The 26,320-nt window shown below is 43.9% G+C and overlaps 2 protein-coding genes across 2 annotated transcripts; both read right to left on the bottom strand.

Annotated features, from left to right (window-relative positions):
- Positions 1-5,368: 5,368 nt before the first annotated feature.
- smim13 (small integral membrane protein 13) lies at positions 5,369-8,135 on the bottom strand. Its single transcript, XM_062410203.1, has 2 exons — positions 7,646-8,135; positions 5,369-6,656 (listed from the first exon to the last, which is right to left on the bottom strand). The coding sequence occupies exons 1-2, from the start codon at positions 7,719-7,721 to the stop codon at positions 6,466-6,468; spliced, it is 267 nt and encodes an 88-aa protein (XP_062266187.1). The 5' UTR covers positions 7,722-8,135; the 3' UTR covers positions 5,369-6,465.
- A 3,103-nt stretch (positions 8,136-11,238) lies between these two features.
- On the bottom strand, positions 11,239-19,352 carry zc3h12ab (zinc finger CCCH-type containing 12Ab). Its single transcript, XM_062409135.1, has 6 exons — positions 19,216-19,352; positions 17,635-18,177; positions 14,629-14,768; positions 13,420-13,654; positions 13,195-13,295; positions 11,239-13,071 (listed from the first exon to the last, which is right to left on the bottom strand). Exons 2-6 carry the CDS (start codon positions 18,138-18,140, stop codon positions 12,098-12,100), a joined length of 1,956 nt encoding a protein of 651 aa, XP_062265119.1. The 5' UTR covers positions 18,141-18,177; positions 19,216-19,352; the 3' UTR covers positions 11,239-12,097.
- Between the last annotated feature and the right edge of the window lie 6,968 nt (positions 19,353-26,320).

Raw genomic sequence — 26,320 nt, forward strand, 5'->3', positions numbered from 1 at the left:
AAGAAGAACATTGGAGTTACTACAAGCAAAAACAGATTTACCTTGGATCTACTGGTCAGTGCAATGACAAACAATGAAATCAGTGTCACTATCAACTAAATGAAATTATACACTTGTGCCCTCATGTCCACTTTAACCCGTTTTTAACAATCTGTTTGATCCAACTTCCGCCGCCTCTCCCAGGAAACAGTAATTGTCAGTTCTGTGTAATTAGGTATTTTCCCTGCTGCTTTTAAAACATCTGGCAAAACGTCATAAACCTTAAACCCACAGTTAAACAAAGGCAAACAGGCCGATTACTGAAGGAGCAGAGAGGTGATTCCAAATGACTCGCGTACGAGTACACTTATTATATCAAGTATTATTATTGAATGCATCAGACAAAAAAGAAAGATAATAACTAGAGCGAATGAGTAGAGCAAAAATATCTACCAAGGACCAAACAGTTCTCTTATATTCAATCACGCTACAACAAATTTCAGTCTCCTAAACAAGATGGACATATTATTTCCTGAGAAGATTAACAAAAGTGAAGAAAGAATTCCTGGTTCTGCCTCTTTAATGGATTCTTTCTTAGCTTGTGTCTCATCATTCCACCAAGTTTGATGTAATCTGTAAAGTAGTGTTTGTGTAGTCTGGTTTACAAACAGACAAACAAAACAAACAAAAAACACACAGGGTGAAAACATAAACTCTTTGTTAGAGGTAAAAATAGTAAAGAGCTACATTAACAGATAATGAAATGTCACTGTCAAACCCAATCACATCCCCGTGGACCCCTACAGGATATTTCTGATTCAAGTCAGATCTGATCAGTCACTTGTTCCCTCTAGTCGTGAAAGGAGCTCGGGTGAAGGACGGGGCTGAGAGGATTTCACATGAGGCGGGACAGAGCGGCTGGAATACGGTCGGCCGTGCCAAATAATTCCTCAGTTTGTTGCAGAACATTAGATATGACACACGGAGAATAATGAGGGGCAAGCAGAGGACGAGACGCCGCTATACACGTTCTCTGGACCGTGAAAAACGTGTTTTTCCGAGCGACACTATCAGCTGCAGCACATTCTCTCTGGTTCCAAGTGGAGGGAATTGATAAAATGTCCAGAACGACTGCAGCAGGGAAACAAACAACCTTTGTGTTTTCTCCTCATCCTCATCCTCATCCTCTCCCTCTCTCTCTCCCTCTCTCTCACTGTAATCTGAGTGAAATATAGTGTGACCCTGTGGAGAGGCGGCTCTGTGAATAGATAGATGGGCCTGCGTGAGGAAGGGAGCCCATGACTACTTCCTCCCCCCCCCCCCCCCCCCCGCCCAGCTCCCAATCAGAAAATCTCATTAAACATCCTACAAGCTCACACAGGCTGGCACTTACAAGCAATCCAAGTGTTTTTATTATTCACTGCATTCCTCCCAGGGCTCTCCGGGGAGATAAGTACGAAAGGAATTTGCAGTGGAAAGACTTCTTTTTAAAAAAAAAGAAAAGACAGACGGTAAATCAGGAGACGTCAGATCCACCTTAAAGGTCCGTCTCTGTTAATCTGGTCGACAAAGGCAGAAAGCAGCAGCAGCAGTGCACTTTAAGAGAATAAAAGGCATTGAATGTTTTCATGCTCACTTGCAAACAGAACGTCAGGTAACAGAGCCGTCGTCTCACAGCTCAAGAATGTCATTAGCTCTGCAGGGACTTGGTCATAAACTTTGACTGGTGGGAGCTGCCACATGAAAAGTCACAGGAGCAGTTTCATAGCAATCTGATTATTGTTGGATTGAATGATCACGTAGACGTTTCACTCGATAAGAGAAAGACTTTAAACCTCCAAAGAGAAGAGCCATGGATTGGGATTCATCCTCAGGGGACAATGCAGAATTCGGTACCAGGAGAGGTACAGAATGAAACTGGATAAGTTTAACTTTTCCATGCTAGTAGCACTACATCCTCTGGGCACCATGAATATAACTGCGACCATTAATAGAAGTTTGGCGGAGTTCCTCACAATCATGATTGGATTTGGATGCTTCCTCCTTGAGTAAGAATAAGTGGAATAATTGAATTAACGAGATACTTTTCAGTTCCAACAAAAGGGCTTGAGGCGATACATTTAGTTTTAACCTTATCTAAGGCTAGCTGCTGCAACACTTACTTTCAGTTTGTTCTGCCTTTGCAGGGCAGTAATAATGTCAGGACATCTTGTGGCTCTAAACCAGTGAGAAGAATTGCTTTTGGCTGATGTAAAATGCTGGAGACCTGGGGAGAGATTGATGAATCAATGAGTTATTTTAACTCTGGCAGCTTTAACAGATCCACCAGGGCCAGAACACACAGTCCTGGACACAACAGCTGCAGAAGCTTCAGTGTGGATCCCGTCATCGGGGGCATCGTGCCCAACATCTCATTAACGACTGTCTTTGGTCGACCACAATTCCATAACTACGCAAGGTGCTGCACAGACAAGCAGCATTTTGTTCAAATCCCCTGGAGATGTTTGTCTCCGAGCCGCCCGATGAGATACCGTCTAGTCAGGCAGAGAAACTGCAAACAGGTACTGGACTGCTGAGATGGAAATGTGCAGTGAGAGCACCTGCAATCAAAACCTCAGCTGTTCACCTGTCTGTTGAGTGAGCACACACGGTAAGAGGTCATCAGAGGTCAACAAACTTCACCTACAAGCCAGCAACTAGGCCCTCGCTGTATACACGTATATAAAGTGAGAGTTGGAGGAGCGCTGGAGAGTCTATGTCATTTCCTTGGCTTACCACAATCATTTCCTGTAAAGTATTTGCAGGCTCTGAAATTACAGCTTGGTAGCTCAGTGGGGCCTCGGAAAAGGCCCCAGCTGCAGGCAGAGCTGAAGCCAGCCAGATCGGGGGGGGGGAGAGGTGGCATCCTCAGTGGGAATCAAACCTGAGGCTACGGTTTGCCTCATATAGGCCGTTTACTGTAAGGGTGGTTTTCTTAATTGTCTGCATCTGTTTCCACTGAGCGTCGGATGCAGGAGCTTCTGGACGAGTGGATCCTCAACATTCGAGTCATGCCACAGTGGAATGGCTCCGTGACTGCACTCGGAATAACCCGGATCTATTTCTTATTTACATTTGATTGGGTGGAAGCAGCAATACCACAGTGGAGACAAATAAATGGATCACCAGACACAGGCCGAGGGGTAAATGTTCTGTTAGGAAACCGACTCTGTACAAAGAGATCTGAATCTGTGATGAGTGGAATTCCTCGGGAGGGATCAATAAAGTGTTATCCATTCTTTTATTAGCTTAGCTTAGCTGTCCAGCTAGCATAACAGGATAATCAGCCAACTGACTACAGTGTGTTAGCACAGGCTAGCTACAGTTAGCATGCTAAATCAAGTGATTATTCTCCCGTTCACTGGGATGTTGTACGTTTTACACAAGTTATACTTAATGAACCCATTTGCATTTTAAAGCATTTCATTTCTTATTTAGTGAATCTAAGCTGCGCACTCACCTGAGAACAATAACAGGAAGTATCGGCCTTCAACGCGTCAGGTGTTCCGGGGATTTCGCGCCATCCTGACATACACCACGTGTCATTGTAGCCCAGCCCACCACCTACAGGTTAAACTGTGTCACAGCATGTAAACTGTCATAGTAAACATAATTCATTCAGTGTCAGGAGAGTTCCTGAACAGTAACTTTATGAACTTCAATTCAAAATGTGACGGTTAGGGTTCATTTAAACGAATACAAAATAAATGCATTGTGTGACTATGTTTTTACAGACTGGTACAAAAACAACCAAAAAGAGACACAAAATCCCTAGTAAGAGACACAAAATCACTAGTAATACATCAAAATCATCAAGAAATAGACACAACACATCTACAGAGACAAAATTACTACAAGGAAACACAAAATCCCAACTAATAGTGAGACAAGTGAAAAGATCAACAAAATGGCCACAAAGAGAAAGGTCTCAGTATATATGAGTCCTTGGAGTGACAGGCTTTTAACCTGTCAGTACCCAACTGTCAATTTTCTATAATTTCTCCATGTTTAGAAATACATACTTACAAGTAAAGGTCCTGCATTTAAGACTTTATGAGACCAGAAAAAGTATATAATCATCCCTGTCAAAATATTCTCAAGTAACACTGGATTCTCGGCGGGTTTCTTTGCTTCTAAAAATGCAAACTGCTGCACAGAGGGGAAAAGTTGTGTCGTGAGAGAAATTCTCATTTGAGTTTCAAAAGAGCTGACTGACACAGAAAAAGGTCTAAAAACCACAAGCTGCAGTGAAATTCAAATCAGTTGAACTTTATAAAGAGTCAACTTCTTACTTTACCCCCACGAATACTAAGTGTTTTAGAATAGTCTGCAACTCGAGAAAACATAGTCTTTATTATAAGGGGGGGGGGGGGGGGGGGGTACTGTTAGCTTTCCGATTTCTGCAGAATGTTTGCAACCACAATCATTGCGTTGGGTACGAGCAGTTTAGGAATAAGCTAATGACCCTCGGGGGTGAAATGCATTAAGCCTTGTCAGAGAATAAAATGGTCTTTTAAAGCTCGGCACACTCGGTATAGATTATACACACAGAAGATTAATTCTCTGCTCCGAGGTCTGGAACAGTAATTTATGGCAGCTATTAGAAATCAGACAGCAGAGAGAGATTTCACTGGAGTCGCTGGATACTTGTTTCATTGTTTAGTGTTTTTACTTTGGTAAGTTTTAGAGTCTGTTTTTGTCTCTGAATTTCCCTTAAAATTAAAACAGCTGTCCTGTTGGTGCCAGGGTAAAAAAAACAACCTTTCATTAAATTTACTCTGATCAAACATGTGGGCAACATAAAACTAATTTAATGCTCTTTTTATTATCTTTTAATGGTTAATTGGAATCAGATCTGTGGAACAAAATGAGTCTTTAGGCAGCAGGCAGTGGGATAAAAAGCTAAACATAAACCTTTGGAAAATACTTAAATATTGATTATTATAAGGAGTACAAGTACCTCAAAACTGTTTTTAAGTACAGAACATTTACTTGAGCAAATGTAATAAGTTACTTCCCCTCCTAGTTCTCACAAATACTCACCTTCAGGCTCAGGTGCGTTTGAATGTTTTCTATCAGTGCGATACTGCCCCCCTGTGGTCAAACAGTAGGAGGACGTGAGGGTGCCAACTAGGTTTAAAAAGTTGTTGTTCCACCTCATCAGTCGGTGCCATATACAAACTATATTGTCTATGTTCATGAAGAATTCTCAATGTCAGGTGAAGGTCAATAGACTCATCATTCCAGTTGTAATAATTAATTTTGTACTGAACTTACATGTGTATACACGAATGAGGGCAGATTTTTCTCTATCTGCATAACTCTTGTATTAAAGAAAACAGGACAGAGCTCAGTTTATTCATGGCGTTGTTTATTTGAAGCTACAGCTCCTCTGAAGAAAAACAATTATAATCATCGCTGATAAGAAGGTGCAAGAGTAACGTTGTACCTGGAGGGAATATGGAGCAGGCGCTGGCCAGCTTCGACTCGCCATGTAATGAGCTCTAAGTGACTGCTGGAGGCTGGGTGACAAACAGTGGATGCCATCGAGACAGGCACTGGTACAGACAGAGGCATAGGGAGCGGGAGGAGGAGGGTTCAGACTCTCTTCTCCGAGACGTCGGCTAACTATGCCCGTAGCAACTTCTAAAACACTAACTGTCACTTCCTTGAAACGTTCTCCTGACTCTTCGAGTATAAACGTGTAAAAAGGGGGCGAAGGAGAAGTATCAAGGGACAGGTCACATTTCACATTTTACTGAAACGAAACCAGGTCATTTGTCGGCTTTGGGCCTCATCTACTGCACGAGACAGTTTCCACCATAACACCTAGAGTTCATCGCTGTGCGAGAAACAGAGAAACAACAGCGTGTGAACATTCCTGTCATGGCTCTCTCTGTTCTAAATAAAGTAAAGTTGTCAGTTGTACATGTCATTTCAGTTTATAGCTTCAGTTTGTTCTTGTTGAAATGATGCGGACAAACTCAGCATTGACAGTTTTTTCTGCCAACATCTGCTAAAAATACACGATTTACAACATGTACGCAGGAGAATGAATCCATCTCTCTTTGTGTGTGTGTGTGTGTGTTGGAGCAGCTTCACACTCCCCAGAGGCAGGAAGCAGCGTGGGAGCTGGTGAGAGCCCACCGTCACTCCTGCAGGATGACTGTGGGACAGAGTGGAGCCCCGGTGTCACTGCTCAGTACACAAACATACCAACAGAGGACATAAACAAATGGACAGCAATGTACATTAATGGCTTTTCCCTTTGGAACCAGAAGTTCTTCCTGGTTGGTTTAAAGTGTCCTGGTGAGGGGGGGTGGGGGGAGTAGTGTAGAGTGCAGGGTTGGCGGGGAGGATCTCTGATGATCCCACGGTGGCGTCTGTAGCATCAGGGGGAGAGCGGGTTCCGGTGCAGAGACACACAGCGGCCGTCAGGGGGTTGATCTACGAAGTGCTTTCTGGAGCGGCGACTCTTTGGCGTGAGGTCCTGGGCCGGTTTCGAGCCGGGGCGCTCGCTGTGCGCTCGCTCTTGGTTTCGGACGGTTGAGTTTCGGCCTGCGGGGTGCTGGCGTCCCCGACAAGTTCACGCAGGAACTTGAACTTGGATAAGAAGAGCTGCCAGACTACATACCAACCTGAGGGGGGGGAGAGAGAGATGAGATCTTAGAGGAGAGAAACGCTGATAGTGTTATTACCAACAGCATTGTGTGTTTTTCCATCTCTCCGTGTTCTGACTCGACCTGAATCAAACCCAGACCGGAGGGAGAAAATGAAACTACAGAGCTCTCTTTGTTTTACAATGAAAACATGTTTTTAAAATTTACAAGAAAACATACTCTGACGTCATTTGTGTTCACCGACACCAGATGAGGTGGTTTTTGTCCAGCCTGAGTTAAAAAAGATGTGTCATAGATAACATGTCTCCACATTCTCCTGATATTCAGAAATAAAAACCAAAACAACCTGGATAAAAATGGCGCCATCTCCGCAGTAGGGATGGAAATCTCAACTGTCAATCATGATGTTTCACTCCATCTTTATAGAATAGGTAACTGACTAAAACTAAATTTTGAGAAACATTTATTGATGTACTTTGGTTTAGTTCTTCCAGATCTACTCGGGGCGGGGTCTACGACAGCCACCACGGACTGCTCCAGATGTTTTGGCTTCACTTTTTGAGGAGTGGTCCTGTCGGCCATCTTTGTAAAACAGTGTCAACACTAGTGGACGGACGTTTAAACCAGGTCATAAAGAAACATAATTGATATTATCTCCCAGTCTCAAACTGGACCCAGAAACTGGTTCATGTCTTCTTCGTGGTCTGAAGACCAGTATGTGAGGGAGAAGAAGAAGAAGAGTGAAAGAGAGGGTGAAGGAACAACCTCCTGACCCCTGCTGGGCACAGGATATAAATAGAAACCTGAAAGACACTCAATACACTGAACTGTCATGAGGCCACAGGAAAAGGTGCAGTTCCACATTTTAGGTTTTTGGAAAACTCTTTATATTCCATTATATTCACAGCAGCGGTCTCAGTTTAAAGTCCCACAGTTCACACGTGTTGAATCCACCACACAACATGTGTTAAAGGTCGTGTGTGTGTGTTGCCCATGTTTAAACTCACCGATAAACATGAAGAGCAGCCCACAGACCAGTGTGGCCACTATAACCAGCAGCGTGAGCCCGACACTTTGCCACATCTTAGCCGGACTCCTGACATCAAACACCGGGGACGGTGGCGTGTGTGTGTGTTTATATCAGCTCCCACAAAAAAAAACAACAACAACAACAACACCGCCTGGCAGCTAAGCTAATAGGCTAGCTACCCGAAACAAACCGCAGCGCATTGCTAACCTCACACACCAGCGGGTTAGCTAGCGTGTAGCCAGCGAGCGAGCGGGCGGGCTGGGCGAACTGAGCCACCGGTGAAGCGACCTCAAAACCGGATAAGACTGTTAGCTCGTGTTAGCATGTGTTAGCATGTGTTAGCTAACGTTAGCTGGTGTCCTCAGGTACAAGTGGCTCTTCTGTGAACTACATCACTGCAGCCTGTTTGTTAGCTAGCATTAGCCACACGCAGCTAAACAGGCGTCATGAATTCTGACTGCTGCTGCGCAAGGCCCAGTGGAGTTCTGGGTAATGTAGTCCGGCGCAGTTTATGCTCCTTCTTCCTCTGCTACTTATTATAATAACAACAATACGAATACTATATCATGTTTACATACAAAGTGCACAAAAGTTACTTTTTTAATTATTATATTCAAACCAGATTGTTATTATATTATTATTACTTATTATTATAAAGCAGCACCGAGCCCATACATTGATAATAATAAATTAACCTAAATGCTCCAGTAATTCAATTGAAGTGACAAGATACTGTATTTGACGAAGTATTAGATCAAGTCTAATACAAATACATAAATCGAAAGAAGCAAATACTTTTCTCTATTAAATTAAACAGAATAGATCAAATAAAGCGATGTTAATTAAAGTGGTTACCAAACTTATCGCTACTGAAGGTGCAAAAGGTAAATTTTACTTTTCTGTAACACTTCTTGAGGCAAATTTGTGATTTTTGATTCTGGAATAATTGAAATAAATAAACACTGACTTGACTCCTCTTTATATTTAGGTTCTTTGCTGCAACTTTGCATTAAAGGCAAAAGCTATTTTGCATCATTCCAGCAGGAAGCGCCATCACAAAACATGTGTAACCTTCACTTATATTTACCTGAGAAAGTTGTGTTACTTTATATGCAGATGAGCAACTACACATTTGTCCTGCCCTTAAATGAACCATAAATAAATTATCTTTTTACATGAGAAAGTTGCACAGGAAACTTCCACCTCGTGCTTTGCTTCACTGCTGCATTAAAACAGTGAATGAGAAATGGTTGATGTTGATGAATATCTTCTCCTGAATGACGTGTTTATATAAAGTAGGTCATTAATGTGACCTTTGCTGCTGCATACCTACTATTCATTATAACAAAGAAATGATTTATCATTAGACGAAGGGAGGAGATACTGTGAACACACTGTCAAGTGAATCTGTAGGAACAAGCTGCCAAGTCTTGACTTGTGAACACTCCTGTGCTGAGTGTGTCCTCGTGCACACTCCAGCTCTGTTATTTGCATATAAGACAGAATGAGTCATGCTTCATTTAATAAATGTTCGTAGTCCATAGAACTTTACCTCCATAAAATCAAAAGCTATTTTGAACATATTATATTTGATATTATACTAAAATGCATTTATTCATTTCAAGAATGTTCAAGGTGAGTATTGATGGTCCTGTTTTACTATAAATTGTATTAATACTTCCTTGTTCCTCATTTGTTATCTTAAATGCTAATTTGTCCCATTGATAAAAAATGCAGTTTATTTTTGTTTCATCTAAATGTTCTGAAATAAGAAAACTACTTTTCTTGTTCCACATCTTGACTCACACACACGAGGCCAAACACGTGTGTAACTGTCATTTGCATTTTGTCTAAGTATCTTGTTTTTGTAACCTTTGCCAAGAATGTTGAGTTTCTGTCTGTGTTTGTTTGTCTGTTTAAAGGTTTATGCAAAACCATGAAACCTTGAGGAGGGGATCAACCTGCAAATCAAAGATTTTATTGTGTTTACTTTCTTTAACATCCTGAGACATTTCTCAGCATTTTTATTGATTTATCCGAGAGTAATTCTTGGATCTTTATTAAAAAAGATATCAGGCATGTTTATAGGCCTTGTATTTACGAGTGGGGCCGTTTGATAAAAATCTGGATTGAGTGGATTTAAATGTAGTTTCATACTGAGTGCTTCTCTCCAGGTCAATATCAGATTGCACTGTATGGAGGGAAAGTGCACGGAAAGAAAAACGGTTCCTGGGGATGAGTAACGAGTCTTTGGAGCAAATGTCACAGGTTTCCAGCTGCTTGTTCCTTTGTTCGTTTCATGTGCTCAGTGGAAAAAAACAAAACACACATGAAGCAAATGTAGAGAAATTAAAACCATTAAATAAAATTGGAGAAGCTTTGGCCTCAGCTTTCCAGGACTCCTCATCCCCTCGGCACATGTTGATACCTGATACAGACAGAATCGATACTTATCTAATGTTATCACAACCTCTCATTTGACCTAATTTAATCAGCACAGCCGGCACTGCCTCGGCTTGTCCTCTGTCTCTGTGTTGATGTGCTGGGACGGATCTAACATACAGTTGAGCTTTGGTACATCTGACTCGTGTTTCAGTTCCGGAGAACAAGTTGTGACAGTTCATGGCTACGCACAAGGTTTGTTTTAACCTGCAACACCAGTGACCTGTTGTTTCTGCTCCCCCAGTCTGCATAGAAGAGATGATTTACTTTACATAGCATTTCATTTAGCTGATGCTTTTATCTAAAGCGACTTTCAATATGTGTATTCATCCATGAGGGTACAAACCCAGAACAGCAAGAATCAATACAATTACAGCTACATGTAAGTGCCATAAGTGATTTCAATGTTTAACAGTCTCCACATGATCCACTGTGTATTTCCAGTGCAGGACTTTGACTTGTAGTGGAGAATGTTTATATTGCAGTAAAATACAAGATTGTATACCATATGAACACACATACACACACCACACAGTTAATGATATAATTGACACAACTATACAAACCTAGAACATCCTGTAACACATAGACAACACTTAATGCCAGATAATAATAATTATATTTAACTGTCGACCAATTATCAAATGTCACGGCATTAATGCTCAATCTAGAGGTGCATTAATTAGTCATATAATCTGATTGTGGGACTATTATGTCATTTTTCAAGGAAGGAATTCAAAGGTTTCCATATTTCCTGCTCCTCTTGTGTGTAGAGTTGCTGTTTTGGATTTTTGTATAGACGGACAAACAAATAAAAAAATGTCAATTTAAGCATGAGGAAATTGTGACCCATGTTTTAAACGTGTTATGAAACATTTAAGTAGACAAGGAAATGATTAATTGACGGTTTAATTAAGCTGCCACACAGAGCACACCTCTGGAATGAACACGTGTGACTACGTGCAAAAGATTTGACCAGGTTTGATGGGAAATATGCACCTGTGGGAACAAGAAGCCACGTGCACACACACACACGCACACACACACACAAATGAAGGATGAGACATGTAATGAGACATGTAATGAGACATGTAATTATTTATCATTATCTTTATTTCATAACCGTGAAATTCATCATTGTCATTGAAATTAAAGCGATCCATGTTTGTCATTTTCAATAACCATTAAGTCAATTTGTGGCTTATTATTGTGACTATAAATAACCCACTGTACGTCTGTGTCTAACTGACAAGCAACTGACAAACTGTTATGAAACATGTATTTTCTCATGATCTATGTCAAAGAAAAGTAAACTATAAAATCTGCCCAGTGCCGACACTCGAGTATCTACAGCTAGTTCAGACCCCGGCAGAAATACACTGAGCAGAGAATAGAAAGCATTAAAACAGCAGATTTAAATCTCATCATCTGTGAGATTTAATAATAATAATTGTGAATCACAGTAAGAGGTCATTATTATTATTTCACCATGACACATTAACTGAGGCGTTGGCCAATCGGCTGTGAGAGCATAAATGCTGAACGGTGCCAATATGACACAAACACATCTTTACATTCATCTCATCCAGGCCACTCGATACACTCAGTGGCCAGTTTAATAGGTACACTGTGATAGACCAATACAACGGTTCTAAGCAAGTTCGACTATACTTTTATCATTGAGGTCCTAGATAGAGCAGGAGGTGGACTGGATGAATTCGACAGTCCAGGTGTACCTAATAAAGTGGACATTGAGTGGGAGTATCAGGGTGCTACCCCCTGTTAGCCCCAACAAGTTGCCATAAAATCCACTTTTCTTTGTACATTTTAATTAAAGATACAATTTGTATCAACTGCATACTGCAAAAAAAACTATTTATAGCAAGGTGGATACCACAATACAAAAATACAGAAACTCATGTTTATCACAATTTCTGCAGCTGTTTAAGTCTTTGCACTGAAAGACGTGTGTTCAGGCCGGACGGGCTCATCTCAGGGGCCGGTTCTGACTCTGCAGCCGGAGGATCTCAGCGACAAGCATCTGTGGATCCATGGACTGAGGGAACATCTCCATGGCCGTGTCCACCAGGTGGGCGCTGAAGATGGCCAGGAGCTTCTTGCGAACGACCTCTCGCTCCTCTCTGCTGGGTTGGGTCGCCTGAGGGGGCTCCCACTGGGAGTGCTCCCCCTGCAGGCGGTGGGCCACTGGAGTATGACCCCCAAACGGATCGGACCAGTACGTCTGCTGCTGCTGTCGGTGGTGGACTCTGCTGTGCTGGTAATCCGCCGGCTGACTGTATGCAGCAGGCGCGCTGACCGGGTACGCACTGTAGCCCTGGTAATGATGCTGGCCGTACGGGGTGATATCCGAGCCGTGGCTGCTGACGGGCCCGAGGCTATGATGGTGGCTGTGGTGCTGGAAAGCTGGTGCGCTCCCCCGAGAGGGAGGAGCGTGTGAGCAGCTGCACGGGGCTGGAGGGCAGCACTGCTGTCGGACACTGTGGACATGCTGGATGCTCCTGTACGTCGCCCCGTACTGGTAATCATTAATCCAGGGGGCCTCCACGGGCTGACTGTCGATGGAGCCTAACCCAGAGTCCAGCGGCTCTGGAGACTCACGCACTGATCCGTGGTCAGAGGACGAGTGGAAGCTGCTCTTTTCTTTCCTGCAATTCGCCTTCTTGCCGGAGCGGTGACTCGTCTTCACCTGAGATACGTGTTCGGTTTTGTGATCTTTCTTCACGGAGACGCTCTCGTGTCCCAGACTCAGTTTCCTGGCCATGTCCTCCACCAGCAACAGGCTCTGTCCAGGGACCGGACTGGAACCAGCGGAGGACTGCTTCTGAGCGGCTGAAGGGAGCTTGGCGTTTTCCCGAATCTCATCGGCCACCAGGCGATTGGACTGTTTGGCTCGCTCAGGATGGTGGAATTTACATTTGATTCCATAAGTGCATTTCTTTCCTGAAAGAGAAACGAAAAGTTAGGCACAGATGATCATTGACAGACTATAGAAACAGGTCTGGGTGCAGCTGGAAACATTAAACAGAAGTCAGCATCTGTTTCCCATCAGAGACGTGCTCTCACCATAAGGGCACGGGAGTTTTTTCTGCGTCTTAGGAAACCTTCTCAGGAAGTTCTCCAGAGTTGGTCCATAGCGGCCTAGAGGATCATCAGGTGGCATGAACCTGCATCAGAGGGAAATGTAAACATTAGTCTACAAGCAGACCTTCACAGCGTCTCTCCCCCTCTTCCTCATTATTCATTCATCTGTATCAAGCTCCAGTTGTGAAGCAGCGAGGGAAGACGTACTTGTTATTAACGAAGGAGTACATGAGCAGCCTGTCCTCGATGAAGCGCTTCCACTCGGGTTTGTCCCCCTGAAGGTCCCGGTACATGTCGTTGGACACGATGATGCCGTCGGACTCGTAGCCCAGCTTCACGATGAAGCAGTCGTCGTTACAGACCACTCGCTTCCCCGCGACGCGCCGCGACGGCGTGAACACCAGGATCTTCCTCCTCTCCAGGTCGAGCAGGATGTGCTGATCTGTAAAACCAGAGGTAAGGATGCATGAGGGGAGGATTGAGGAGGACACACGTTGGATTTAGAGGCGTGAAAAGCCGAGCAGGCAGAGAACGTGAACTCAGTGACCTGCTCTGTCTGTTTCTGTATCTCCAGCTGATTAGTGTGTGGATGTGAAACCGTGAACTGCTTAGCAAACCTAATCTAATCAATAAGTCTCAATTACAATTTGTCAGGGTTTCACAGAGCAGATAGGTTTACCCTGAGCACATATTAACTAAAGGGCCCAGAACCTACATCCTGCCGCTCTCTATCAGAAACTGCTCATCTACATAAAGCAAACAGTCTTCTAACAGAGTCAGCAGCCGACTTCCAAATGTTGCCCACATCAGGATGTTAAAATAACTGATGGTTATCTTTCAGTTTCACAAACAGTCAGAAAACCCCCCCACACCGTTTTCATCTTTCGAGTTGAAGCTATATAGGCCACTGATCAAGATTAAACTACATTGGGTCTCCCCCGTGCAGCTGAGTGTGAGAGTCAGCAGCTGCATCGGAGGAAATAGTGTCTTTTTAGAACAGGTTTTTAAAATCCAAACCAAAAAGCCCATAGAGGAAGGCTGCATGGGTATTTCCGACATCAATTCAGTCTATGTGAGAGCATTACAATGGGATTCCTGCACGCACCCTTGTTTTATTTGTATATAACATGTAAAACCTCAGAAAATGTATTTTAAAAACTCCTAAAACTGAAGTTTTGATGTTCAAATACTTCAAATCCACACAGATTTAGTTCACAAGGATATAAGACGGGGGGGGGAAACTACAAATTTAACACATTTGAACGACTGAAACCTGTAATTTTATTTCCCTTTTCGCGTGAACCAGTCTAAAAGTACATCTGATACACCAAATGATTTAATCTGTGTGCAGGACAGTGATCGGCGGTTCTAGGTAAAGACGGAGGCAGACAGCCAACACACGTCGGATCATGTTACCTGCGATGGGAACATCTGGCCTCGGCTGCTCCTTCCTCCACAAGGGAACAAACACGGTGACGTTGGTGTGTCCTCGGTCCAGGAAGAAGTTCACAGCCAACTGGATTCCCAGACACGAGAAGACTTCCTTGTTCCCATGGCTTCGTGAATGAATAGAAACCAGGAGAAACCAGTTAGATAAAAGGAAACATTTGCACTTTAACAGCTGAAAAACAAAAGGCTTCAGGAAGGAAAGTGTCGCCGGGCCAGTTCACACAAAGACCGAGGCTTTATAATCTCAGTCTTTGAGGATCCCGGCTCTTATCAGTGCACCCGATCACACAGGCTCACAACAGGACGAGGCCCACGCGTATTAAACAGGTCCAGCTTCATGATTGTGTCAAGGTAACTTAAGACCCTGAAGTCCTGATGAAGTATTTTCTAACTGATCTAGGAACAGGACTGGCCTCAGGCTCATAAAAATGTTTGACATCTGTTTTCACTAACTGAGTCCCAGGTCAATGACAACTGAGGATTTATTAGTTACACTAATTACAATCATTATAGATCATTCTTTTTTAATTGATCAATTAAATATTTAATAGATAACATGTCAGAAAAAGAAAGTCTATCACAAAGTTCTCAAAGATTGTATTAAATTAAGAGTGTGAAAGGGAAATATATTCAAAATCTTCAGGCAAAAATGGAAAACAATTATTAAATTTGTACAATTAAATTGTACAATTTACAAAAGAAAATACATTAATAATCATAGCACAAATAAACTACCCTTGTTGCTTTGCTTTACAAAGTTCATTTATCATCCACTTAGTATCTACAAATCACAATCTGCAAAGTAACACCATGGATCGGCTGTGAATCGAAGTGCAACGTACACTTAACTTGTACAACAACTTAAACCACGCTTCACTGTGACAAGACAGCACTCGTATGTGCTCCGGGGCCTCTGGGACTTTTTGCATGTGTCGAGTTTAAAGTCGGAGGACAAGGGGAAGACGTCAGCCTATAGGAGCTTGACAGGGTGAACTGGTGTATCGGTTGAAAAGGTTTTTTTTTTTTTCTTTGAAAGCATTGCAGCTCCTCTGGGAAACAACAATGTGTTAATTTGCATACTAGAGCAGCTAGTTTAACACATGCCTGAACGGGCGTGCCAGGCTGGGAGAGGCAGAAGGGCAGAGAGGTGTGCATACTCTGCACACACACACATATACACACACGCACACACACTATCACACACACACACACAAGTTTAAACACTGGGCCTTGATTTCCTCATTCTCACGTCCATCCATTTGGCCTCCAACTGTGTGTGTACACGTGTGCGTTTACCGGTGGCAAGACGAAGAAAGAGGGGAAATGTGGAGCGCGCACACACACACACACAGACCCACACAGACAGAGTTCCGGTAATGACTGGTGATGTATCGGTGCTAGAGGTGCAGATAACAGCACTTCCGGCTTCTCTATGGCAACCTCCAACACAGGAGGAACCATCAGGAACACGCTGCCCTTTCTGCCTGACCACATAACACCCGGCGGCTGGGTGAAGCTGTAATTGTGTGTACAGAAGTGTATTGTGCGCCGAGTTAAATGACAGTCATTGGTGTTGATTAATTATGTGTAATTGTGAACACAGAGCGACAGGCGAACAACAGAGCTGTGGGAACCTCGAACCTGTTCACCGCAATAATTTGTCATTTAGTTTGAGAAGCTGTAAATTTATTTGAATTGGTCCTTCCGCCTCCACCCGTCTATGTGTGTTGGATTCTTTGTTGGCAGGATTATGCAAATATTGCTGAATTGATGTTGCACTGTGTTTGGTGGAGGCTGAGGAATGTGGTACGTTGGACATACACGTACAACCACAGGATGAATTGCAATTAATTTGATAATCCTTCATAATGACTCGTCTTAAAGTCTTAGTTTTATTAAACCAAAGCCACGTGTTTGCCAAATGTGACATGAATCATTCTCTACCACTGCTGTGATGCTTTGTAGAAAACTTCTGCTGTGGTAGTATTCTTTTACCTTAACATTTAAATGACAATTACCTACTAGTTCTCTGAAAGATACAGTAAAAGCTCAAATTAGCATGTTAGCAGAAATTAGCACGTAATTTGTTAGGCTACGACGTACACAACCCAAGATATGATACACTTAAAAAGTACCACGTTGGTTTGTTAGCATTGGCTCTGTTAGAACACGCACTGCACAACACAACATGTGATGCAAGAGTGAAACATTTGCATGTTAGCATGCTGACATTTGCATTTAGCTCTAAGCCCTAGTTTGACGAGCCCAGCAGTGGCTAATCCTTTAAATATTACAATTATTAGATAATGTTGATGTCGTGACCGATAAGAACAGGAGAGGCTTAATTACACGTTTTCGTAAAATTGAAGCTTTAATTAGGTTAAATTAACTAAATGTAGTTTTAATTGTGCTGATGATGTTAATGCGGGGGGGGGGCAGTTACACTTCAAGAAAACAGCATGTGAGCATCTACACACTGGAACTAAAATAACATCAGATCAAACAGTTAGAATTTATCAGAAATATATGAAAATCTACAAATCTCAAGGTCTGAGGTTCATGAAAAACCACAACTACAAGAAGAGATAAATACACAGAAAAGTTAGAGAGTTATAGAAAGCTCTGACAAAGGGGTAGGAGTATTTCCACGATAGATCAATCTTTCAATTACTTTCTAGAAGTGGTGATGTTTACAAATTCCCCCAATCACACAGATATTCAGTTTCCAATCATATCAGGAAAGCAGTTATTGTCATTCTCACTTATAACTATACGTATCTTCTCATTTAAATCATCTGACAAAAGGGTCAGACAATAAAATAAAAACATATGCCAACTGCTTCATATTATTAGTTGAGATAAAGCACATTAATATAATGATTTTATAATAGAAGGAAGAAAGAAACAAGTGAAAATCTATGAATTTGTGGTAAATTGACCTGAAAAAACATATGAAACCATTTCTTTTCTCACCTCATGGCCACGTTGCTGCCGTCGATCACGATGGGTCTCAGGGCGTCTTCATCCTCGCTGCTCTCCTCCCTGGTCGGAGGAGTCGACACAGTGACAGGCAGCTGCAGCGTGGGGCCCCCGGCTTGGGGGTCCCCCCTGGGCAGCACCACCGACATCATGGTCAGCGGCACCTGCTTGGCCTCCTGACTGACACCGATCTTCATCAGCTCGCCCAGAACCTTATCTGTGTCTATGTTGGGGCCGAACTTCTGCTGAACGGACCGCACCTGTGCCGTGGAGTATCCCAGCTTGAGGAAGAAGTCCATCTGGGCCTCCGGCTGCCCAGGGTCCAGGGACGGGTCGGGTTCAGCAGAGAACATTTTCTCACTGGGTGGAAGGGAGGAGTTTTGCACAGGGAGGAGTGAAGGTAAGATCCATGCAGGAGCAGCAGAGTCTTTACTCCACGGGTGCACAGATGGAAAAACAGCGACTTTAGTGTTCATCCCTCCTTCCTCGGAGCAAATCATTCATGCCCTAAAAATGATAACTGTTCCAGGGTCAGGTCTGAAAATCCAGAAAGAGAGAGATGTTTGATTACCAGTTGTTACGGCAATAACTATTAGAAATCAATCAATTAGTCGACTCAAACCTGTTATATATTTAAAAGTCTCATCTTACTTTTGGGTGGTTTCATGTGTATAACAATTCTTAGTATATTATGTTAAAGTCATTAATATTTTTAAGTTCTTCTGATGTTAAATACATGCAGCAAAAAGAAGAATTTATCTGTGGATTGTTACGGAGTATGAAACCAAAAAATCAAATATTTAAATAAAGTAGCTTATGATTGTATTTAAGTTCAATACTTGAGTAAATGTTCATTGTTTCTTGAGTATTTGAGTCGAGTTTTTAAGCAGAAATACTACAAATTCACTTCCATTCTGCTTTTCTCAGATGAATAAAACAGTAAATTTAATATCGTTGTGTGAACAGATGGTTGAAGCAATATGAAGATGGCACATTGGACTCTGGGAAACTGAGGTTAACATTGACACAGTACTATTATCACACATTTTATAGACAGACAAACGAAACTGATCATAAAACTAAGTGATAATAAAATATAGTTCCTTTATTCTTACACCTACTTTGCCGCTTTTTTGGGGGGGGATGTTCTCATCATCAATAAACGTACAGATCGTTTTCCTGATCGAGATATAGATCAATAAGACGGAGAAAAACTATTTTACAGTCTAAGAAAACTGAGAAAAGCAGTCCCCCCCCCCCCCCCTGCCTTTGCCTGTAACTGATGGAGAACTTCTGTGATCAATGTCTCCTATCCAAACATTGTTCATTAAACTTAATCCACAGAACCTGGTGATACATTGAAGATGACATGCATTAATGTATTTAAATGAAATTTCCACGGGGAGGAGCCAGTCCCTGCCTGGGTTTAAACAACCAAACTGTGAAACTGCACGGTTTCTCCTTCAGCTCCTTGTCAATGGAAACACAGGGCAGTAGTGTTAAGTGTGTAAAAAGTCGCTCCTGCTGTTTCTACCTCACCTGAAACTTCACAAAAAGCCAAAGAGACAAACGTACCTGTGCGTCCGACGCGTCGTTCTAACAGAAACCCACAGGGGATTTGAAAAGTGTGTGTTCGCTCCGGTTTGCATGTGAACACTGACTCTGCAGATCACTGACGAGAAACCTCCCTCCCTCTCTCTCTCTCTCCCTCCCTCTCTCTCTTTCGCAGCCGGTACAAGGAAGTCGGGTTTTTCCCTGTTGTTGACATCAGCAGACGAGCAGCGGGCGAACCAACCAGGAGGTGTGAGGGAGTCACATGCTGGGATTCCGGTCGAAGACGAGTGATCGGCGAGAGGCGACGCAATCTGGCACCATCCGCGTGCGTCCGTGGCACCGCTGTGTCCATTACGCACGGACACATGAGCGGGATCGCGCAGAGAAATACCCAACATTTTTGGACTTGGCTTCCACTCACGAATACAAACAATTCATAGAACAGCCTAATATAACTTTACAGGCAAATAATTGATGTTTTCTTCACATTAAAACTCATCTAAAATAGGTTTAACAATAAGTTATTATAAGTCCTTGTTATATTACGGTAACGTTGAGAAGTAACACCTCCCAGCTTTAAAAAGTAAAATAATGATTATTTAATGTATCTAAAGCTGAAGCAGCAGGGCCGTATGGAGCCACAAGAGGGCCCGAGGGCAAAAACTCCACCTTACTGTTGTGTTTGTACTTGTACTAAGTTTGCACACAAACCTGAAGCACACAATTATAGCCTTAAAAATACACTGTGAAGTGCAAACAAAATATTCACAAAATGATAAAGGCTTTTCATTTCGTTTTTATAAATGATAAACAATCACTTATGCAGTAAAGTATGGAAGAAGATAAGAAATTCAGATTAAAGGAAATTTTGAGATTTGTGTCTGTATTGTTTTGATTTTGGCAAATTATCAACATCAATAGTATGATGTGAATATGAAAAAGAGAATAAGAAAATTAGAAAGAAAATAATTTTAAATTTTGCTTTTAATTTAGTTATTCTTCACAGTTCCACCGGATTCCTTTCTTAACCTCTATGACAATTACGCTGTCTCATCGGTGGTTTTGGTTTACGCTGCTCAGGTAAAGGGAGATTAGGAAGAACAGCTGGATGGGACTCCGGCACAGGTGTTGTTGTGTCAAGTGCAGGGGCTTCTTCAGATGTTGGTTCCAACTCCAACACAGGTGTTGTTGTGTCAAGTGCAGGGGCTTCTTCAGATGTTGGTTCCAACTCCAACACATGTGTTGTTGTGTCAAGTGCAGGGGCTTCTTCAGATGTTGGTTCCAACTCCAACACAGGTGTTGTTGTGTCCAGTACAGGGGCTTCTTCAGCTGTTGGTACCAACTCCAACACAGATGTTGTTGTGTCCAGTACAGGGGCTTCTTCAGCTGTTGGTTCCAACTCCAACACAGGTGTTGTTGTGTTCGGTACAGGGGCTTCTTCAGCTGTTGGTTCCAACTCCAACACAGATGTTGTTGTGTCCAGTACAGGGGCTTCTTCAGCTGTTGGTTCCAACTCCAACACAGGTGTTGTTGTGTCCACTGCAGGGGCTTCTTCAGCTGTTGGTTCCAACTCGAACACAGGTGTTGTTGTGTCCAGTAAAGGGGCTTCTTCAGCTGTTGGTTCCAGCTCAAGCAGAGGTGTTGTTGTGTCCAGTGCAGGGGCTTCTTCCGCTGTTGGTTCCAACTCCAACACAGGTGTTGTTGTGTCCAGTGCAGGAGCTTCTTCACCTGTTGGTTCCAGCTCCAACACAGGTGTTGTTGTGTCCAGTGCAGGGGCTTCTTCAGCTGTTGGTTCCAACTCCATCACAGGTGTTGTTGTGTCCAGTGCAGGGGCTTCTTCAGCTGTTGGTTCCAACTCCAACACAGATGTTGTTGTGTCCAGTGCAGGAGCTTCTTCAGCTGTTGGTTCCAACTCCAACACAGATGTTGTTGTGTCCAGTGCAGGGGCTTCTTCAGCTGTTGGTTCCAACTCCAACACAGGTGTTGTTGTGTCCAGTGCAGGGGCTTCTTCAGCTGTTGGTTCCAACTCCAACACAGATGTTGTTGTGTCCAGTGCAGGAGCTTCTTCAGCTGTTGGTTCCAACTCCAACACAGATGTTGTTGTGTCAAGTGCAGGGGCTTCTTCAGCTGTTGGTTCCAACTCAAACACAGGTGTTGTTGTGTCCAGTGCAGGAGCTTCTTCAGCTGTTGGTTCCAACTCCAACACAGCTGTTGTTGTGTCCAGTAAAGGGGCTTCTTCAGCTGTTGGTTCCAACTCCAACACAGGTGTTGTTGTGTCCAGTGCAGGGGCTTCTTCAGCTGTTGGTTCCAACTCCAACACAGGTGTTGTTGTGTTCGGTACAGGGGCTTCTTCAGCTGTTGGTTCCAACTCCAACACAGATGTTGTTGTGTCCAGTACAGGGGCTTCTTCAGCTGTTGGTTCCAACTCCAACACAGGTGTTGTTGTGTCCACTGCAGGGGCTTCTTCAGCTGTTGGTTCCAACTCGAACACAGGTGTTGTTGTGTCCAGTAAAGGGGCTTCTTCAGCTGTTGGTTCCAGCTCAAGCAGAGGTGTTGTTGTGTCCAGTGCAGGGGCTTCTTCCGCTGTTGGTTCCAACTCCAACACAGGTGTTGTTGTGTCCAGTGCAGGAGCTTCTTCACCTGTTGGTTCCAGCTCCAACACAGGTGTTGTTGTGTCCAGTGCAGGGGCTTCTTCAGCTGTTGGTTCCAACTCCAACACAGGTGTTGTTGTGTCCAGTGCAGGGGCTTCTTCAGCTGTTGGTTCCAACTCCAACACAGATGTTGTTGTGTCCAGTGCAGGAGCTTCTTCAGCTGTTGGTTCCAACTCCAACACAGATGTTGTTGTGTCCAGTGCAGGGGCTTCTTCAGCTGTTGGTTCCAACTCCAACACAGGTGTTGTTGTGTCCAGTGCAGGGGCTTCTTCAGCTGTTGGTTCCAACTCCAACACAGATGTTGTTGTGTCCAGTGCAGGAGCTTCTTCAGCTGTTGGTTCCAACTCCAACACAGATGTTGTTGTGTCAAGTGCAGGGGCTTCTTCAGCTGTTGGTTCCAACTCAAACACAGGTGTTGTTGTGTCCAGTGCAGGAGCTTCTTCAGCTGTTGGTTCCAACTCCAACACAGCTGTTGTTGTGTCCAGTAAAGGGGCTTCTTCAGCTGTTGGTTCCAACTCCAACACAGGTGTTGTTGTGTCCAGTGCAGGGGCTTCTTCAGCTGTTGGTTCCAAATCCAACACAGGTGTTGTTGTGTCCAGTGCAGGAGCTTCTTCAGCTGTTGGTTCCAACTCCAACACAGGTGTTGTTGTGTCAAGTGCAGGAGCTTCTTCAGCTGTTGGTTCCAACTCAAACACAGGTGTTGTTGTGTCCAGTGCAGGAGCTTCTTCAGCTGTTTGTTCCAACTCCAACACAGCTGTTGTTGTGTCCAGTAAAGGGGCTTCTTCAGCTGTTGGTTCCAACTCCAACACAGGTGTTGTTGTGTCCAGTGCAGGGGCTTCTTCAGCTGTTGGTTCCAAATCCAACACAGGTGTTGTTGTGTCCATTGCAGGGGCTTCTTCAGCTGTTGGTTCCAACTCCAACACAGCTGTTGTTGTGTCCAGTGCAGGGGCTTCTTCAGCTGTTGGTTCCAACTCGAACACAGGTGTTGTTGTGTCCAGTGCAGGAGCTTCTTCAGCTGTTGGTTCCAACTCCAACACAGGTGTTGTTGTGTCAAGTGCAGGGGCTTCTTCAGCTGTTGGTTCCAGCTCCAACACAGGTGTTGTTGTGTCCAGTGCAGGAGCTTCTTCAGCTGTTGGTTCCAACTCCAACACAGTTGTTGTTGTGTCCAGTGCAGGACCTTCTTCAGCTGTTGGTTCCAACTCCAACACAGGTGTTGTTGTGTCCAGTGCAGGGGCTTCTTCAGCTGTTGGTTCCAGCTCCAACACAGGTGTTGTTGTGTCCAGTGCAGGGGCTTCTTCAGCTGTTGGTTCCAGCTCCAACACAGGTGTTGTTGTGTCCAGTGCAGGAGCTTCTTCAGCTGTTGGTTCCAACTCCAACACAGGTGTTGTTGTGTCCAGTGCAGGAGCTTCTTCAGCTGTTGGTTCCAGCTCCAACACAGGTATTGTTGTGTCCAGTGCAGGGGCTTCTTCCGCTGTTGGTTCCAACTCCAAAACAGGTGTTGTTGTATCCAGTGCAGGAGCTTCTTCAGCTGTTGGTTCCAACTCCAACACAGGTGTTGTTGTGTCCAGTGCAGGAGCTTCTTCAGCTGTTGGTTCCAACTCCAACACAGGTGTTGTTGTGTCCAGTGCAGGAGCGTCTTCAGCTGTTGGTTCCAACTCCAACACAGGTGTTGTTGTGTCCAGTGCAGGGGCTTCTTCAGCAGGTGGTTCCAACTCCAACACAGGTGTTGTTGCGTCCAGTGCAGGAGCTTCTTCAGCTGTTGGTTCCAACTCCAACACAGGTGTTGTTGTGTCCAGTGCAGGGGCTTCTTCAGCTGTTGGTTCCAACTCCAACACAGGTGTTGTTGTGTCCAGTGCAGGAGCTTTGTCACCTGTTGGTTCCAACTCCAACACAGGTGTTGTTGTGTCCAGTACAGGAGCTTCTTCAGCTGTTGGTTCCAACTCCAACACAGGTGTTGTTTTGTCCAGTGCAGGAGCTTCTTCAGCTGTTGGTTCCAACTCCAACAGAGGTGTTGTTGTGTCCAGTGCAGGGGCTTCTTCAGCTGTTGGTTCCAACTCCAACACAGGTGTTGTTGTGTCCAGTACAGGGGCTTCTTCAGCTGTTGGTTCCAACTCCAACACAGGTCTTGTTGTGTCCAGTGCAGGGGCTTCTTCAGCTGTTGGTTCCAGCTCCAACACAGGTGTTGTTGTGTCCAGTGCAGGAGCGTCTTCAGCTGTTGGTTCCAACTCCAACACAGGTGTTGTATCCTGATCAGGGGGTTCTTCAGCTGTTGGTTCCAACTCCAACACAGGTGTTGATGTGTCCAGTGCAGGGGCTTCTTCACCTGTTGGTTCCAACTCCAACACAGGTGTTGTTGTGTCCAGTGCAGGAGCTTCTTCAGCTGTTGGTTCCAACTCCAACACAGCTGTTGTTGTGTCCAGTAAAGGGGCTTCTTCAGCTGTTGGTTCCAACTCCAATACAGGTGTTGTTGTGTCCAGTGCAGGGGCTTCTTCAGCTGTTGGTTCTAACTCCAACACAGATGTTGTTGTGTCCAGTAAAGGGGCTTCTTCAGCTGTTGGTTCCAAATCCAACACAGGTGTTGTTGTGTCCAGTGCAGGGGCTTCTTCAGCTGTTGGTTCCAACTCCAACACAGATGTTGTTGTGTCCAGTGCAGGGGCTTCTTCAGCTGTTGGTTCCAACTCCAACACAGGTGTGGTTGTGTCCAGTGCAGGGGCTTCTTCAGCTGTTGGTTCCAACTCCAACACAGATGTTGTTGTGTCCAGTGCAGGGGCTTCTTCAGCTGTTGGTTCCAACTCCAACACAGGTGTTGTTGTGTCCAGTGCAGGGACTTCTTCAGCTGTTGGTTCCAAATCCAACACAGGTGTTGTTGTGTCCAGTGCAGGAGCGTCTTCAGCTGTTGGTTCCAACTCCAACACAGGTGTTGTTGTGTCCAGTGCAGGGACTTCTTCAGCTGTTGGTTCCAAATCCAACACAGGTGTTGTTGTGTCCAGTGCAGGAGCTTCTTCAGCTGTTGGTTCCAACTCCAACACAGGTGTTGTTGTGTCCAGTGCAGGGACTTCTTCAGCTGTTGGTTCCAAATCCAACACAGGTGTTGTTGTGTCCAGTGCAGGGGCTTCTTCAGCTGTTGGTTCCAACTCCAACACAGGTGTTGTTGTGTCCAGTGCAGGAGCTTCTTCAGCTGTTGGTTCCAACTCCAACACAGATGTTGTTGTGTCCAGTGCAGGGGCTTCTTCAGCTGGGTTTTGCTCAGTTGTCACTTGTATCTTCCTTCCACCATCTCCTATTTTTGCACCTTTCACACAATTGCAGGGTTTGAGTTGAATGATTTTCTTAATAAGATCAGCATTCGGGAAGTTCATGCTTAGGACTCCCAAGCAACCTTGGTTTGAGGAGCTTTTTTGATGTTGTACCACAAAGTTGACAAGCTGCTTGTTAAGTGTTTGAGCCAACGTTTTAGGCCTGCTGAGAGCTGATGCTGCGCTGTCAGTCAACACAACATGATGATCACAGAGGTGGGACTTGATATTCCTTATTTTGTCCTCGACATTGATCAGCTTCTTATTTTCAAAGAACATTGACTCTTGGTTTTCTATGCCAGGATAGAATCCGTCACTCTGGAGAAGAACGATATTCCCCCTCACCTGTTGCATGTTTGGGATCGATAACTTATTCCAAATCTTATTTCGGTTCTTGTCGATCAATTCCGTCATCAATTTTGTTGCTCTCCCCTGGTAAAGCCCATGTAATGTTACTTTAACAAGTACACTCTCACTGCTGTGGGTGTTTAAGAAGTTGAAAATAATCCTAAGTACTTCATCTAAATGAGTATGTTGCCAAAACATCCAATGACTATCACGGATGTAAAGATATTTTTGGTTCGACAACCAAAGTCCAACATGCAAATCAAAATACCGCACTCCCAAATTGAGTTGCTTGTCCAAGGTCCAAACTTGACATTTAGCAAGAGGTCCTCCGTGTAAGGATAAGCTCTCGTGGGTTCCAGGTATGGAGAGAGCAGATATGAGGGTCTCATCAGGCACAGACTTCATCCAGTCCAGGTTATAAAGTCTTGGATCGATGGCTGGGTCATCGTTGAAACCTGTTCCTGAGCCCGAACAGCAGTTTATTCTGGTGGGGGAAGATGACATAGTCATTCGAGTATTTCGGGATTTTAACAGAGTTTCATTTATTTGTTACTAACACGCCTATAAAATAAGAAACAATGAAATAGACACTTCCTTCTTTTGTTTCAATAACACAATAATTGATTTGATACAGCACATTCTTCTAGGGTTTTTTGAGTCATAATCATCCATGTCATGTTCAACTTACATCAAGAAAAGCCAGAAGTACTCATGGCTCTCCATAATCCGTTTGAAGTCCAACCTGTTTGTCCCAGTAATGATTTGTTCAGCTGTCTTTCCGAGACGCGTTTACATTTTTGTCTTTTAACCTTTTAACCGTGAACATGACTG

This window comes from Platichthys flesus, chromosome 17 (genome assembly GCF_949316205.1).
Source record: "Platichthys flesus chromosome 17, fPlaFle2.1, whole genome shotgun sequence".
In the NCBI taxonomy this organism is placed as follows: Eukaryota; Metazoa; Chordata; class Actinopteri; order Pleuronectiformes; family Pleuronectidae; genus Platichthys; species Platichthys flesus.